At 41.1% G+C, this 17601-nt stretch overlaps 1 protein-coding gene across 1 annotated transcript; it reads right to left on the bottom strand.

Moving 5' to 3' along the window:
* Positions 1-3258: 3258 nt before the first annotated feature.
* LOC134806775 (chromatin-remodeling complex ATPase chain Iswi) lies at positions 3259-16582 on the bottom strand. The gene is made up of 17 exons (XM_063780111.1): positions 16356-16582; positions 16024-16247; positions 15568-15825; positions 14838-14961; positions 13703-13990; positions 12932-13145; positions 11707-11978; positions 11116-11343; positions 10353-10598; positions 9925-10030; positions 9122-9267; positions 8202-8308; positions 6076-6209; positions 5617-5732; positions 5260-5480; positions 4807-4947; positions 3259-4424 (listed from the first exon to the last, which is right to left on the bottom strand). The coding sequence occupies exons 1-17, from the start codon at positions 16404-16406 to the stop codon at positions 4232-4234; spliced, it is 3069 nt and encodes a 1022-aa protein (XP_063636181.1). The 5' UTR covers positions 16407-16582; the 3' UTR covers positions 3259-4231.
* Between the last annotated feature and the right edge of the window lie 1019 nt (positions 16583-17601).

Here is a 17601-nt window from a genome sequence, read left to right as displayed (position 1 = left end):
TCCTACTGACTACATATTTTACTTTGACAATATTCCTCTATTTCAAATTCTCTTTGCTAACCGTTAATATTAGTTTGTACGGGAGGTATGATATTATTAACATCCTGGGGCATACTAGACGGCTATAGACATCATTCCATTGTTCTTTTTATTGTGTCTGGCGTAGTGTCATCGAACCGCTTAAATTGAAGCTCATATTATTATTAAGAATAAGTTTTAATAAAGCTGACTTAAAACTCATTATTATCAATTTAATAGGTTTTTAAGAGGCTTACAGATTACCAGTTCGCCGGACGATATCAGCCTGTCAGATAAACGCAAAAGGTGACTGTTCCGAACAACTGACAGGCTGATATCGTCCGGCGAACTGGTAATCTGTGGGCCCCTTTAGCCATGAATGGCACTCGATGCTTACTTATTGTTCTCTATGCCTAGGCTTAATTCAGTCCGACTCCGATACGCATCCGACGATCCGCAACGGAGAGTATAATATGAAGCCTATACAACGCGTTTAGCCACATTAGCAGGGATGTTGCGAATATTCGCATCCGCATTATTTTCAACATCCGCATCCGCATAAAATCGATGCGGAGCATCCGCATGATGCGGATGTCGACCAAGTCGGTAACAGGAACGTATTAATAGCAGCGGCGCCGGCGGCGTAAGTGCTAGGTAATTTCGTCATTATATATAACGAAATCGTCTAGATCCCGAAAAGTCAGCCAAGTTAGTTTATTAAATAAAACGCACCTATATTCTTGTTCAAATACTAAACGTTTCGTTTTTTTAAAATAAAAAATGCTAAAAATGTAATATTTGACGTTTTTTAAGTACCAAATCTTGACACCCGCATCCGCGGATGTGAGGCTTTAAATATCCGCATCCGCATCCGCGGATGTCAAAAAATCTGCATCCGCAACATCCCTGATGTGTAGTCTCCAATTCTCCATAATATATGTAGTTCATATATTTCACTAAGGGTGGTATTCAACCTGTCCACATTCTATGTCCAATGTCATTGCGTCTCACTATCTCATTAAACAAAATTTGAGACGCAATACACATTGGACAAAGATGAAATGAAATACCACCCTAACCGAGTATTCGCGTCGCACTGAAGTGAGCCTAATTCACACTATTAATAAACAACCTTGTGTTAAGATCATACAAAGTGCTCTTGAGATAAAAATGTTAGCAAGGAATGAGCCTGGAGCGTTATACAATTTTTTTTGTGACAACCGTCATGTCCACACAATCACCCATCCCATAGGTACCATTTTATAAAGATTTTACTTACTGTGGCCGTAGGTTGATCTGTGTGAAATTATCTTATATAGTAACAGCACCAGTCATGGGACATTTAAGAGGAAATTTGGAGTATTTATGATATTTCCCTTGTACATGTAAATGGTCTTCCGCTTAGCGTGTTAAAAGATGAAAGTCCTATCCGCCTTTCATGTTTTAGGCGTGTTGTATCAAATATACTGCAATGAGTTTCCACATAATTAACAAATTACAACTATGCTTTTTTTCTCCAGTCATGGACACCAAAGCTCCAGTAATGGGCCCCCGGTAATGGACGTGGATCCAGTAATGGGCCCCCTATAATGGACATTGCTCTATCAGTATAAAATATTGAAATGGGGAATAAGTTATGGCAAAAAAATCAATTTTTGGTATAAGCTTTTATCGCTGAATGTATTTTTCTTTCCACAGCCAATTATTATTGTATTAGATTCATCGAGACAATTCTAATATACCCAAACACAATTAGTTAGGGTTTATTGCGATAAAGTTCCCATGGCCACCTCCTGTCTCCATCATCAGATCAAGTCCATGTTATCATAATGTTGCATTATCATCCGATTTGCATACTTAATTACGTACTTACACAAAATTTCAACTGAATCGGAAATCGAAAAGTGGGTCAAATTCAGCTACCAAGATTTGACCCACACTAACTAACAAGGCAAGTTAAATAAAAGTTTGGAAAAACGATATTAATTTATCCTAAGTCCGAGAATACCTCCTGGTTGACATATTTCGTAACTACATTTTACTTCTGTATTGTTTAAAACATGAAATTATGGCATGGCAAGCATCATTATGTCAATTGTCCCATCATAGGAGGTATGCAGTTTTACAGCTCCTATAATGGGATTGGGCCAAATACCACTATTTTTTTACATCTGTGGAGTCACAACATAGTGTGTTGTATACCTTATCTTATGGTAAATGCAATTAACAAAACACATTCTAGTTTTCATCAAGTATTAATTAATTAAAATTTAATAAATTAACTCACCTCTCTTAGCGAAGTTGTTAAGAATTTTTAGTAATATTTTTTTTCAGTGGCACGACAACTTTTGGGTTGACGCACATTTCTTAAAAAATAACCGAATCTAATAAAAATTCAAACATAATCAGCTCTAGGACTCTTATTTATGATAAAAATATATCCAGTGTTTATAAACTACTTTTATATACTTATTTTAGAGGAATTGTGTTTTTTTGTCCCATTACTGGTTCCGTGTCCATTATAGGGTATACTACTATAATAGGTAATATATAATTTTACAAAATAAGAAGAGTTTTTGTTAATAACTGCGAGTCCGTGACATGGCGGTTGTCAAAAAAGAAACGAATAGCGTTCTTGATGTTGGGAATTCGAAAATATATCAAATTAAAATATATAAACTGAAATAATTTTAAGCGCTATATGAACACTCCAAGCAATTATCATGGTTTTTGAGATGCCACAACAATGAATAACTATACTCAGATTTTTTATTAGTTGCGAGTAAGCTGTCGTTTATTTACTAGAGAGGAAGTTCTAATGTCGCTCTTGTAATGCACGCAAGAGTCTAACCAACATATGTATTTATTAATCATTACCCTCCTTTTGATTTGCCAATGTGGGGTAAAAAGAGGCTAGCTTGCATTAAGCCGCGTACACACCCAGCCAACGAACGCAACTAAAGCCTTCGTTGGTCCTGTCTGGACGGTTTGGCGAACGCCAATGAGCATTCGTTTGCGTTCTCCGAAGATCCGAAGTGTGGTGGCAAAGACCTCCGCTTGTTGTAATCTACATACAAATTTTCGTGAAATGGGCATGGCATACCAATAATTATTCAAATTGACATTCTCCAATTTATGTATTTACTACAAGTAATAAAAATCTGAGTATAATTTATAATCGTCAACCAAAATGTATTATTATTATTGAGCTTGTTAATGAGTAACAATAAAACAAATGGAACGGATTGAGTATCAATTTATTGTAATAAATGTAAAATCTCATGACCTGTTATTAACACTTCATAGGTAAAAATATCACTTGATTTTAATTGTTTCACAAATATCTATTATATCACACGCTGGTCGTTTTGGGTAATCTCACTGGATAGTAGAGGGTAGGAAGGGTATCATCACAACTGACCATTACATTAAACTTTATTGTACTGTTTTTCACGCCTTATTTCCATTGTGGCAATTTCATTTCATGGCATCCTTCCTGATATTGACAGCATTAGGTTGAGATAGATAATATTACAGGCTAAGCTTTTATTAAATTTAAAACTTATGCAGATCTGTCAGAAAATAAATTAGGGCCTTAAAAATACTGGAATTCAAAGCTACATCGACACGGATCGAAATCACACACAATTTATTACAATACTCATTCAACACACACTATTTAGATAAGAAGAAAATTCTTAACTATTACTGCCGTCACAGACCAGAGGTGGAACAAACAGAGAGACGTAAAAAAAGTAAATTTAAACATCGGGACTAACATTTATTATTCGTATAGGTTGTACAGTCGCGGAGCGACCAATGTGCTCATAAATATCTGAGCACGCACTCTAAACGCCTTGACAATAGAGGCTTGTTCAGATATTAGTGAGCACGTTGGCCGCTCCCATATATCTGAAGGCGACTGTACACACTGCGTATTGCTACTTCGCAGCGCCAGTATCGCGTTCGTACTTTGAGACGCGGCGTGTATAGGCCGGGAGGGTATTACCGTTATTCATAAACGCACTACAAGCCTCCATTAATATTAATCGTTCGTCTTAATCTGTCATTTCGACTTATGTATTTGTAAGAAAGGGATAAAACATAAATGAACTAATCGAGTCTTGTAAAGTGTTATGAATAAGGAGGTTTAATGTAAGGTAGACCGTGGGTGGGTGTGGGTGTGTGCGGCTCGGAGGCGGCCGGCCGCGGCTCATTTCTTCTTCTTCTTGTGTTTCTGCGCGTTGTCGGGCGTGTTGTCGGCCTTGCGCTTGTTGGCGGCGCCCTTGGAGGCTCCGCTCGGTGTGTTCTGGTTGGCGGGACCGCCCTTTTTCTTCTTTTCCGCCCGTTCCTTCTCCTCTAGTTCTTGGTTTTCTCTTTCGATTAGTGTGATTAGCGTGTTACATCTGAAAATTATTTTTTTCTTATTAATTTGCACTAAACATTAATCAACTAGCTTTTGCCCGCGACTTCGTTTGCGTGGAATTAGTGACAGCAGCTAAAGTAGGTATAGCGCCTGGATAATGCTAATAGCAATCATTCAATTCGCGTACTGCTTAATTCAATTATTAGGCAATTCATTAACTCTTTCAATTCCACCCCCCTTTACACTCTCTTCAGGGATGATTTCTGACATAAAAAAGCTAACCTATGTCCTTCCCCGGGACTCAAACTATCTCTATACCAAATTTCAACTAAATCGGTTCAGCGGCTTAAGTGTGAAGAGACACACTTTCGCCTTTATAATATTAGTATGGATGTGTAAGTCAAGCGGGTCAGTAGTGGTACCTGCGCTGCAGCTCGACGGCGGTGCGCGACTTGAGGAACCAGTCGAAGCGGAACTGCGGCGCCGCGTGCACGGCCGCGCGCAGCTCCTCGTACACGTTCTCCTTGTCGAAGCCCAGCTTGTGCAGCATGCACACCAGGAACCTGCAACACGTCAAACCATACACTACACAGATAGCGCCTTATAGAGCGTTTACAAAGAGCACGACTGCTGCTACGAATGGCGCAAAGATGCTTGTTAGATACGGCACTAAAATATAATATATAGGTAGGTTAGGGGCGTATTTTGAAATTTGGCGCCCCGGGCCAATAAATTTCGCCGCCCCAGAAGTTAAGGAAATAAACAATTTAAATAAAAAAATACAGAATGTTCAATTATTTTGGACGTGAAACGTTAGGTAAACATCTTTAAAAACCCGTAGAAAAGGGGTCGGCTGGTAGGTAAACGAGAATTACCTGTCCTCTTCTTCAACATAATTCTTGCCCTTGTTCGTGCCATACGAAATCCTGAGCTGGTGGAAGGGAGCCCTGTAACGAGCCATTTTGGCGTCCAGTGCTTTCTTGATAGAGGCTCTTCGTTGTATCTTCGCTTCGCCCCTCTCTATCTGCCCCATTATTCTGTCAATGTCTTGCAACTCGTGGCATCTCTCCCAGAATACTGCAGAGTACTCCATAACCTAAATAAAGGAATGCATTAAAAGGCAATCCCTTGAGTATCAATGACGCAATATCGAATCAATAGTGTCAACTGTATTTAATACTTCAAGGTCGTTTTTTGTGTAAAAATTAGTTTAAACATCAAAATAAACATACCTCCTCAGGAGTTTTGCCTTCCACGTCTTTAGCGATGTTATCGATGTCATCTCTGCCATATTTCTCATTAGCCTTAATGAATTGATTGAAATCCCGTTTAGTCCAAGTAGTGAAACCTATAAGAAGTTTAAAACTTTATCATCTTTATTCTATGGCAAGGAGCACACATGAACTGTAGGGGGTAGCACAGGAGCCCTCTCTTGGATGTTTCGAAAAATGTTTAAGTTTTCGATTCGGACCACAATTTAGGCTTTAGGCAACAAACTATAGACAAAAAAATCACAAACATAGGTCTAAACTGCACTTAAAAAATTATAATAAATTTGGCACAAAAACTAAAAATATGAAATATATTTCTAAAAATTAGCAATATTATGCTTGATGGAACTCGCTCACGCTTACGTTCAGTGAGAGTGAGAATAGAACACGAACCTACTGGGCCTTAGTGAGTATGGGTACCTTGTGTGAGGAGTTGTTCTTTTTCCTGGACCTCCTCCTCAGTGAGCGCCTCCGCGTCGTCGATCTTGCGCTGCTCCTCGCGCTGGATCTTGGCCGCGTCCGGGCCCAGCTCCGGGTTGCGCGGCACCTTGTAGCTGGAACCACAGAATAAATAATAGTACTAGGTACAGAAGACGTCTCTAACAAAACGCGTCTGTTACGATCAGCACCTGTAGCAAAGCGACGAAATCGTGGAGTGAGCCACGCCTGCTGGAACATCAACATCTGGCTCACCAAGAGTCGGAATGAGGGGAAAACCATGGGGTCATTTTGTGCTAACCCTCGAAAAAACATTTCTTATTTTTACCCGATTACGGTAAGGGCTATGCTATGGCAAGGGCGACACCGGGTCATCAGTCGCGGCATAGTCGCTGACACTTACCTTTATGCCAATTTCCACCATTAAAACATTTTTCAAAAACTAAACGACAGAAAATCTCTAACTACCGAACCTTCTCATTCTCACAAAACTTCTCGAGAATCGGGTGCAAAATGCGACTTGCAGAGGCGAACATCCGGACACGTAAGCATTTTTGCCCAAGCTGAAATGGAGACCTTCACTAACGCTCGGTCCAAAATGGGGGGAAGCTCTATTTTACGAAAAACCCGTAGTCGGGATAGTTTTTTGGAAATTTTGCTTATTATAAGAATAAATATGATAATAATAATATTTGGCATACTAAGGTGGACTCAGACCGAGCTGGACGCCCTGGATCATCGTCAGTTATGAGATTGTACATCCCACGGAAGCGTGGAGGCCGAGGCTTCCTAAACGCCAAGGATCTCCACAACCGCGAGGTGTACAATCTCAGGAATTATTTCCTTAACAACGAGTGTGGGATGCATCGTGATGTGGTGGCAGTAGACAAGAACCTCACGCCGCTCTCCTTGGCAAACGAGAACTGGCGCAAACCTGTGGTACTAAGTACTGCGGATCGCAAGGCGGCATGAGAGAGTAAGATGCTACACGGGCGGTTCTACAAAGCCCTCACGGGACCCGATGTGGACCTGCTCGCGTCTGCGATCATATATAACCATTTCGCTGGCTCGCGTCGGTGAACTGGTTATTCGGGGACCTCTTCGGAGAAACCGAGGGTTTTGCCTGTGCAATTGCGGACGAAGTGATGATGACGAACAACTATCGGAAATATATCCTGAAGGACGGTACGGTCGACATTTGTCGGGCATGCCGCCGTCCCGGAGAGTCACTCAGGCATCACCCTTATCTATCATTCACCCGTATCATTTCCGATTGTTCTCATCTTGCTAACGGTGAGTACTTGCACAGACATAATCTCGTAGCCAGGATTATTCACCAGCAACTTGCTCTTCTATACGGCCTTGTGGACCGCGAAGTACCGTACTACAAGTACTTACCTGCGCCTGTTCTCGAGAATGGTCGTGCCACGCTCTATTGGGATCGATCTATCATCACTGACAGGACTATTATCGCAAATAAGCCTGACATCGTGCTGATAGACCGATCGCAGCGCCGGGCCGTGCTCGCCGACGTCACCATCCCCCATGATGAGAATCTCGTGAAGGCCGAGAAGGACAAGTCTAGCAAGTACCTAGACTTAGCTCACGATATTACCGCCATGTGGGATGTTGACTCGACGATCATTGTTCCGATAGTTGTGTCAGCGAACGGTCTCATAGCGAAGAGTCTCGACCAACACCTAGAGAGACTCTCGCTGGGTGGTTGGATCAAGGGTCAGATGCAGAAGGCGGTAATTTTGGACACGGCGCGTATAGTACGTCGGTTCTTCACTCTGCGGCCCTGACCACCGGCAGCTTGGGCCAAGCCCCGCTGCCGGCGGCAACCTAGGTTAGGTTTTTTATAATGTGTTTATATGTATTTTTTATTGTTTTGCAAGTGTTTTTATATTTTACTTTTATATTCATATTATAAATCACCTAGCCTAAGAATTCAAATAAATAAAGGAAATATGATACGGATAGGATCCAATATCTAATGCGTCATACAGAATTTGACGAAAGTATACAGGTGAATCTTTAAACCAACCCTTGGTTGGTTGAACTGGTGATTCTGCATTTTCTAGTCTAGTAATACCTTGGGCACTTACCCCAACGTCTTCCTGTAGTGGTAGATCTCCTGGTCGAGCAGCTCGAACAGCCTGGGCGGGAAGAACTGGAAGTCCTGCACGATGGGCTGCTTCGGCGGCCGCGGCGCCTGCACACACGCACACACCGATATACGAGTACACCAGTCATTAGTCATTACACTCAGAATGTTGTTGGGGCTGCCCACATGGTGTAGCGCATCGCGCATGTTCGCCGAGGCCCATACAGACGATTTCCATGCGGTTATGCGAAAGAGAATCGTCTCGATGATGGATAGGCTTAGGGGCAGTACCAACAGCATTCTGGAGGTCATTGCAGAGAGGCTTGAGAATCCTATACTGGCGCATTGGATTCGCCAAGTTATTAGGATTTCTCAAATTTAGAAAATAGTTTAGGATATAGTTTAATGTACATATACTCGTAGTTGTAATATTATAGTATGTACAAAAATTAACATTAGTTCCTAAGTTATACTAACAAATATGGATGTAACAAATCTGAAATAAATATTTTCAATTCAATTACAGGCGCTAGCAAGAGCACTGGTCAATATCAACTTAATTGCGACTGATTCGATTTACCGTTTACTTTAATTTGGAATTTCCCGCCTTTTTAGGGTTCCACAGTCAACTCTTTCAGTTATAGTTTCGCCATGTCCGTCCGAGGATTTGCTTCGTGAGTGCTAGAAAGCTTCAATTGGCTTGTTTCTTTCTGATTTATTAGGAGTAGTGGCCAATAACTATAGCAGTCACCCTAGCACCCGTTCAAGATTTATTGTGACGGACGGGTGACTACGGAACCCTACACTGAGCATGGCCCGACGTGCTCTCGGCCGATTTATTATACTAATAAATCGGTTCGCCCGAGTACAGTAAGAATGATATCGCAATAGAACACCGCCGTATGATAAAGAGATACTCACCTGCACCTTGGGCGCCTTGGGCTCGGAGACGCGCAGCGCCTCGCGGAAGTATGCGTCGACGGCGTAGTTGGCCTTGCGCTCGCGCTTGGGCGGCTCGATCCAGCTGCCCATTGGCAGGATCTTCTGCTTCTCACGGTAGTCCTCGCCTGCCAACACACGCCAAATTAAACACTATTCATTAAGGGTACCAACCCATAAATCCGTCGACCAGTCCGTCAATCGAGGTCTGGGCAACCGGCAAGAAATGAGATTTCGTTTACGATAGAATTCAGCGAACGTTATAACGTTGCCGGACGGTTTGGTGCGACCAACACTAGTCGTAGACACGCGAGTCCTTCGGACGCGATATCGAATCGGCGGAGAAAATAAATCGAAATGTGGTTGGTCTACATTCAAGGTAATTTTCTGGCTGGCAAATTTTGACGGCACGTTTATCCGTCGAGTTTGTTTAAGGGTGGTATTCCATCTGTCCAATATCTTGGTCCAGTGTCATTGAGTCTCACTCTCTCATTAGGCAAAATGTGAGACAAAATACACATTGGACAGGAGGAATACCACCCTAGGGACTCACTGATTAACAGTCCGCCGGACGGTATCGGCCTGTCAGTTGTTCGGAACTGTAAAAATTTTGTTCTAACTGACAGGCCGATACCGTCCGGCGGACTGTTAATCAGTGGGCCCCTTAAGAGATGTGGATATAGCATATCACAGCCATACACTGTTGTAGGCTTGAAGCACGGATCGAAATAATTTCTAATTTACAGGATAATTAATATTATTTGATTATGAAGATTATACAACACCTTCAAACTGATAAACAGAATCTGTCGTGGCGCCCGGAGTGTCCATGGAGAAAGCCCTTAGTGAAGACTCGCCGAGACTCTCCAACTTTTGCTTCAACTCTTCAGTCTGAAAATAAAGAAGACGCGAATTGTCACTGAACTATACATACTTAGTTTAATTATTTAACACTTTCGACAATTCCGACGATACCAAAACATGACGTAATGACTGAAAAGAAGTGAAATTTAAAGTTACCTATTATATTTTAATTTTGTGACCTACATTCCAAGTCCTGACTGACTAGAAGAGTCATATGCGGGTCACGAGCCTTGGTTTCCCGCCCCTTAAGCTAGTTAAAAGCTGATGATGATGCATGTACATATATCACTGCATTTATTTTTTAATGAAAAAGTTAACTTATTTTAATTTTAGTCAAGTTAAAACTTACCTTAGTTTCTCCTTTAGCCAAAATGGAGTCAATATCCTCATCGGTGATCTCCGAGTCCTTGGAGGAGAAGACGTGGTTGGCGCCGTGGCGGATCATGTTGAGCATCTCGTCCTTGTTGAGCTGGTTCTTCTGGTCGACCAGCCGACCGGACTGGATCACCAGCTTGTCGAGGCGCAGCTTCACTTCGGCGCGCTCCACGATTTTCTCCTCGACTGTATTCTCCGTGATGAGACGGAACACTCGCACCTGGAAATTTTCGCAAAATGGAGAAACTTTTGCATTGTGACGTTACTTGGATATTGACAGACAACTCTTGGCCTAAACCATCCAATCTCTCACTTTCCTTCTCGTGTAATCCGATTATGAAACTCGCTTCGCTCGTTTTATAAAACCACAGTCACACACGTGTTTTAAGGCCTTTTTACGTACAGTTGTATACAAAACTTTTTCTACATCAGAGAAATAACATAATTCTAACATTTATTTAAATGGGGCCAGCATACAAATCTTATGCCTCCTTTACTAATTAAAAACGAATAACTGGCGTAAATTTAAGTATATAAAAATCCTTAAAGATGCAGTATTTTGAATGGTATTTAATAGTTTTTATACTCATGATCAAATTTAGAGGACCGCAAAAAAAAAAAGGTTTAGCTACTGGATTACAGCACTTAATTTCAAAATTAGTAATTAAACACAACGGGTACAACGGGTTATAGAATACCACAGACAGACCTGTCATTAACTGAGAAAACCTTGTTACCTGCTTCATCTGGCCAATCCTGTGCGCTCGGTCCATGGCCTGCAGGTCCATCTGCGGGTTCCAGTCGGAGTCGTAGATGATGACGACGTCGGCGGAGGTGAGGTTGATGCCGAGCCCGCCGGCGCGCGTGGACAGCATGAACACGAACTTCTCGCTGCCCTCCGCGTTGTACTCCTCGATCTGACGGTTGCGGTCCTCGTGTGGCGTCTGCCCGTCCAGCCGGCAGTACTGGAAATTTGCATGTCTATGTTAGCCGACTGGTTATTGTGAGGGGTTATGATTTCCGCACCTAGGTCCAGTTACACTGACAACAAATGAGAGGAGTGACCCTTGAACTGAAAATGCCGGGAGATTGAACATTTTATTTGAGGCGAAGAAATATAAGGTGTATTTGACTACTTCCCACTCTTTCAAATTGTCCGCTAACTCCATCACATTAGAGTCCATATTTGGAACTACCCCACATTCTCAGCTTATTGCCTTCTTGACATTTCAGTTATTACGAAAAACTGTAATTATTTCGAACCAACTAGCAATGATAGCTTTTATGGCCGACGGAGCTAGGTCCTACTGTACCCAAAGAAAATGTACCTTATACTGTCTCCAATGGCAATAATCCTCGAGTATATCCAGCATCCTGGTCATCTGCGAGAAGATGAGCACCCTGGAGTCCTGCTCCCTCAGCTTGGGCAGCAGCTTGTCGAGGATGGCGAGCTTGCCGCAGTTGTAGACGAGGTGCTCGTCCGTGGTGTAGGGCGGCCCGGGCTCCGCGCCGTCGAACAGGTACGGGTGGTTGCAGCACTTGCGGAGCTGCATCAGGATATTCTGCAGTCGCATCTTCTCTACCTTGCCGGCGCCGTTCACTGGAAATAGGAAAGTTAATAGGTGAAGTTGGGAGTTTCAGCGGGTGTCCATGCGTACCATCAGACGATTCATCTCCTCGTTTGCCTCCTATATCATAAATAAAGCACATAGGAAGTCTTATACTGTACAATATAAACAGCAACACTCCTAACTGTACATCGGTGGATCTTTTTACAAAAGGCATATTATGCAGTGTGCGAGTGTGGGCGATAGATGACACTTGTAAAATGAATGTACTAAACGAGATAACCACAGATAATTAACAAAATCGAGAAATAAAGATTCAACTAGAATTTAGGCTTACAGATTAGCAGTGTAATTAACAGGGGCCTGTTAAATAACATTTTACATTTCATAATAAAAGAGGACGCCTTTTTCTTTAAAGAGAAAGACTTTTTTAAAGACTTCCGCTTGTAATACAAGTTGTAAATATGGAACAGGCCGAGGGGCACGCCACACTGTAAGGTGTAAGATCGAAAAATAGAGCCAAATAATCCTTATGTGGCACCCAAGTGACGGGTCTAGATCTAGAGGCCCACAACTCAAACGATGGGAGGATGAAATAATAACTACTGTAGGACCATTCTGGACAAGAGTGGCGAGGCAGAGGAAATACTGGAAAGAGTTGGAGGAGGCCTTTGCCAACAGACACACTAAACTACGAGACTTCATTTAAAAATCAATCCAAGCAAAAGCAAACAGTTTAAAGTTCAAAAGAAGAGGCTATACAAATACAAATATGCAACAGGCCACTGCTCCTGCACTGGCCGAACTCCTTGCTGTTGTGGTAGGTCATTAAGAGAACCCTTAGCAAACTTTAAACATATTGCTAGCGTTACTAGTAGTAGTTGCTAAACTAAAAACAAGTGTTAAACAATAAAATTAGTTTAAAGTTAGCATGACTCACAACAGTTTAAATTAAACTAGGCTAACTTCTACAAAACCAACTCACCAACATCAATATCCTTCATTAAAACCTTTGTGTACCACTCTCTCTGCATTTTGCTCAGACCCACATATACTTTCAACTCCTTCTTAGGTTTTAGTTTCTTCTCCACTTCAGACTTGAGACGCCTGAGCAAAAATGGTCTCAGTACAGCATGCAGCCGAGACACCAGCTGATTGTCACCGAGTGCTGCATTTGTGTTGAACCATGAGTCAAAGTCCTGTGGAATTAGTAACTATTATGTAACATTTCATATTGATACTAGGATAATACTACATTTCTGGAACATCCATCTATAACACATAATATGCAAGTTATTTTGATAATCTCTTTAGGCATGATATTAAATGTTTAGTTTGAACTTGGAAGCCACATACATCCGTATAGCCAAGCCTAAACCTTTACCTGAATCTTAGTGCTTACCCAGTTGCACCCTAAAGGAGCCTAGGATCTACTTTGACTATCTAAACCCAAGAGATAAGTGGGCCTCATTGGGTTTAGTATGGGTTTAGGTTTAGTGGAATACCACCCTAAGCAAGTACATACCTCATTGGAATGACTCCCAAATCCGTATGGAAGTTGCACACCCTACGGCTAGACTGCCAATGCTTCTAATATATAATAGGATAACCTGATTCTATTGCAAAACAACTTATGTCTGGTATTACTAGGAAAATGAAAGGTACTAGAAACTAGGAAATTACTAAGTAAAAAAGAAGAATTCCAATTGTTATGCAAACAGGCTATAATGGGTTGCAAAAGAAAAACCCCACTTACATCAGAACTATTAAAGACATCCGGCAACAAGAAATTGAGCAGAGCCCACAGTTCGTGAAGATTGTTCTGTAGCGGAGTACCAGTCAACAGCAGTCTGTTCATACTCTTGAACTCTCGGAGCAGCTCCGACAGCTTGGACTTCTCATTCTTGATCCTGTGGGCTTCATCAATCACCATGTAGCGCCATGTGAACTTTTTGAATACTGAGCGTTCTCTGATGATCATTTCGTATGATGTGATACACACATCCCAGTTGCCTGGCATGAGGGTTTCACGAATGAATGTGTTCTGTAAAATAATTGTATAAAAGTTAAGACTGAACAAATAAAATTAATTGAATAAATCCAGTAAATCTAATAAAGCCTCTAGCTTGGTCACTTTTACAGATAGGGGTCATCCATTAATTACGTCACACGAATTTCTAGGTTTTTTTACCCCTCCCCCCCCCCCTTGTCACATTTGGTCACATTTGGCAAACCCCTTCCCCCTAGTGTGACGTCACATTTTTTCTACGAAATCGCCAAATCGAATTAAGTAAGTACCTAAGTATTATTAATATTTTATCAAAATATTTTTGACGATATAAATATTAGTATTTTTATAACCCAAAACTGCTTAGGAAAGAAAATTAAAAGAATAAAAACGATTATCGTTTTAAAAACTTGTTATTTAAATGTACAGCGAATAAAATAATTAAAAAAAAAATTTCGGTTACTGATGAAGTTAAAGTGACGTCACAAAGTTTGTGTCTCCCCCCTCCCCCATGTCACAATATGTCACATTTTCTTGACCCCCTCCCTTCCCCTAAACGTGTGACGTAATTAATGGATGACCCCCTAGCTAGAGCTTTATAGTATAAAGTTTATACTAAAGTATTATATACAGTGTAAACTCTATATAGTGAAATAGTGATACTCAAAGGGCTGGACATTTTTTGATGCTATGGAGAGTTTTTGTTATGTAGAGAAAAGTTAATATTAAAGTAAAGCAACTAATAACCATAAAATGTCGACATTATATGGAGTTTACACTGTACAATTATGAATAGATATATTGTCAATGTTAATGTTGTAATAGTAAAAAAATTTTTGTTTACCAAATAATAGTACAAGATATTAGATATTGTAAACCTTACCCTTGTATCTTGGTCTCCAATTAAACATACAGCTTTCAAGGAAGGACACCATTTCTTGAACTCATTCATCCAATTGGTAAGTGTTGATTTTGGAACAATCACAATATGTGGTCCAGGAATGTTTCTACAATACAAAAGAAAATTAAAACCTAAACCATATTATTCACTCTCCTTTTTACCCTGATTGGTATCACTTTAGGGCTTATTGTCTACTAAATTGCCTAGACGCAATATTAAGGCCCGTCTCCATATCGCGCGGCAAGCTATCGAACATTGGCTCGCGCGGCAGCAGCAGGAATGTTCGCGCGCAGTTGGGACGGGTGTGTATAATATTTCAGTTGGCTCGCGCGGCCGCATACATGGATAATGAAAAGTGTCGTACTTTAATTGAATTATATGGCACTAAACAGTTTCTATGGAACAGTAAATGTAGTGATTATCGCAACAGATCATTTTTCTATTTGGCTATACTTCGTTCCGAATAATTAATTTTTGTGATATAATGTGGTCGATCGTCAGATCGCCTGCTGCGCCCGGCCACCGCGCATAAGTTCAAGATGGTGCCGAAATTGGCTCGCGAGCCAAAATACAGGTTTGCCGCGGTCGAACATTGCTCGCACGGCCGCTGCGCAATATCGAGACGCGCCATAAGCCCTACATAAATCATCATGCCTACTTAACAATAACTTTTGTATGAAAGATAAATAAATGTTAATAAAAGAGAACTTACTTAAAATTTTTCATATAACCAAGCAGTGATATTGTCTGTAGAGTTTTTCCAAGGCCCATCTCATCGGCAAGAATTCCATTAATTCCGTTTTCGTAAAGTGATATCATCCAATTGAGGCCACGAACTTGGTAATCTCGCATCTCTCCATTCTTAATGTATGGCGGAGAGGACTCAAATCTAAAGATGCTCTTAACCTTTATGTTAGTCTCTGCAAGCAGCTCTTCATCTTCCTCTTGTTCTGTTTTACGGTGGCGATGACTGGAAGAAACATAATTATGTTGAATGTATGTTGCTTATAAGAATTGTTCTCCATTATTTTCCAGCTATTGTGATGTATAACCACCCTATAATCGCACTTTTTGTCTTCACAATAAATGGAATGGAAAAATCATAGCAGATTTTATTAACTAGTGGTATTTTTTATGAATGTTAATCTAAAATTTGATGTTCACTTACTCGCCAGCAGACCCAGATGTATCAAGATCTTTGTTTTTCTTTGGTCTTCCTGCTTTCGCTTTTGGAGGACTGCTTCCAGATTTTGGTGTATTTGTCATAAAATGCGAGAAAATTTCAGTTTGTTTCAACAAAAAGTCGAATCGCTTTGAACGATCAGTTTCAATCTTACTTTCGAAGTCACCTTCTTTACCTCTCGACGAAGTGGTGTCGCTTGAAGAGCCATTCTACAATAAGAATTCATTTACAAAACTTAATAACACAAGAACACGAAATAATGATTAAAAAATTGTATTGATGTCAGCACAAAAGCGTAAGTTAAAAAAAATGCTTACGGAATTCTCCCCAACATCTGCTACCTCCATGGGTTCTTCGGTTTGTGACATGGTGCCAGAATTGAATAGTTAAATGAGTACAAAATCACGAATTATTCCATAACACTTAATTCAAGAAAACAATTAGCATTATGTTCACGATACAAACGTCGATGTACCTGCGCCGGTCACAGTCACAGACGAGACAAGACAAGAGCACACCACAAACCACAACCGCACTGCAATGCCGCGAAATAGCGGGTAATGTCATTGTCATTGGTCGTAGAAAAGAAAGAAATACACTGCTGTTTCATGTCTATGGCTTTAAAAGCACATCACACGATCGAACAGCCCTCCGACCGGACCAAGGTCTGAAGCCCCCTCCAGACTATGCGCGTGAATCGCGGGCGAAGCCGCGAACGCAAGTGTGGAGTCGATTTTCGCAGACAGCGAAATCGACTCCACACTCGCGTTCGCGGCTTCGCCCGCGATTCACGCGCCTAGTCTGGAGGGGGCTTAATGTTTGAAGTAGTGGATTCCATAGCCAGGCTGGCTTGTCATGGTGGAGTAGTAATACCTTACCTTTTTATACGGATTGTATTATTTTAGCCAAACAGAGAACCTATACTTTATGGAAAGAATACTTTAATAAGAGATCAACAGCAACAGGAAAAGGTATTTGGTACAAGACGATCCAATCTCATCCTCTAATGACATCGTGGATTGATTGTTTTCTTAATAGAAGTGACATTGTGTTGATGACATAGAAGGTAGGATCGTATAGAAGTGGTATACGCGTGCCTCCGTGAGGGACAAAACATACGCAAATGCGACACTGTGATTGGTCGAATTTATTTGTTGCCCACCATTATCCATACTAAAAAAAAGGTGGGGACAAAAAATATGTGAGACTGTGATAAGGACAAACAATAATAGCGCTTTCTCTGCTACTCCTACTGAAAGATACGTAAGACTATCCCGTTCTGTCAGTTATCCCCACCACTCATGCCCAATCCAGTTTAATACTAGATTCATGGTTGATGATGAGACTACGTTCTGGACATATCCCATTGAATCAATTCGGTTATTTAATGAAGAAAGTTCCTTCTCCTAATTGTGATGAGTGTGATATATTAGAAGACGTGTACCATGTTATAATGGAATGTGTCCGGAATGAAGCTGCTCGGATACAACTTGCTTTTTCAAGCCATAATACTATGTTTGATGTCAGGGGCTGCTATAGCGTTCTGGCTGCTCCTCTGTCGGA

The sequence above is a fragment of the Cydia splendana genome, chromosome 3, assembly GCF_910591565.1.
Source record: "Cydia splendana chromosome 3, ilCydSple1.2, whole genome shotgun sequence".
NCBI classification, from domain to species: domain Eukaryota; kingdom Metazoa; phylum Arthropoda; class Insecta; order Lepidoptera; family Tortricidae; genus Cydia; species Cydia splendana.
This window is presented reverse-complemented; position numbering and strand designations above follow the sequence as displayed.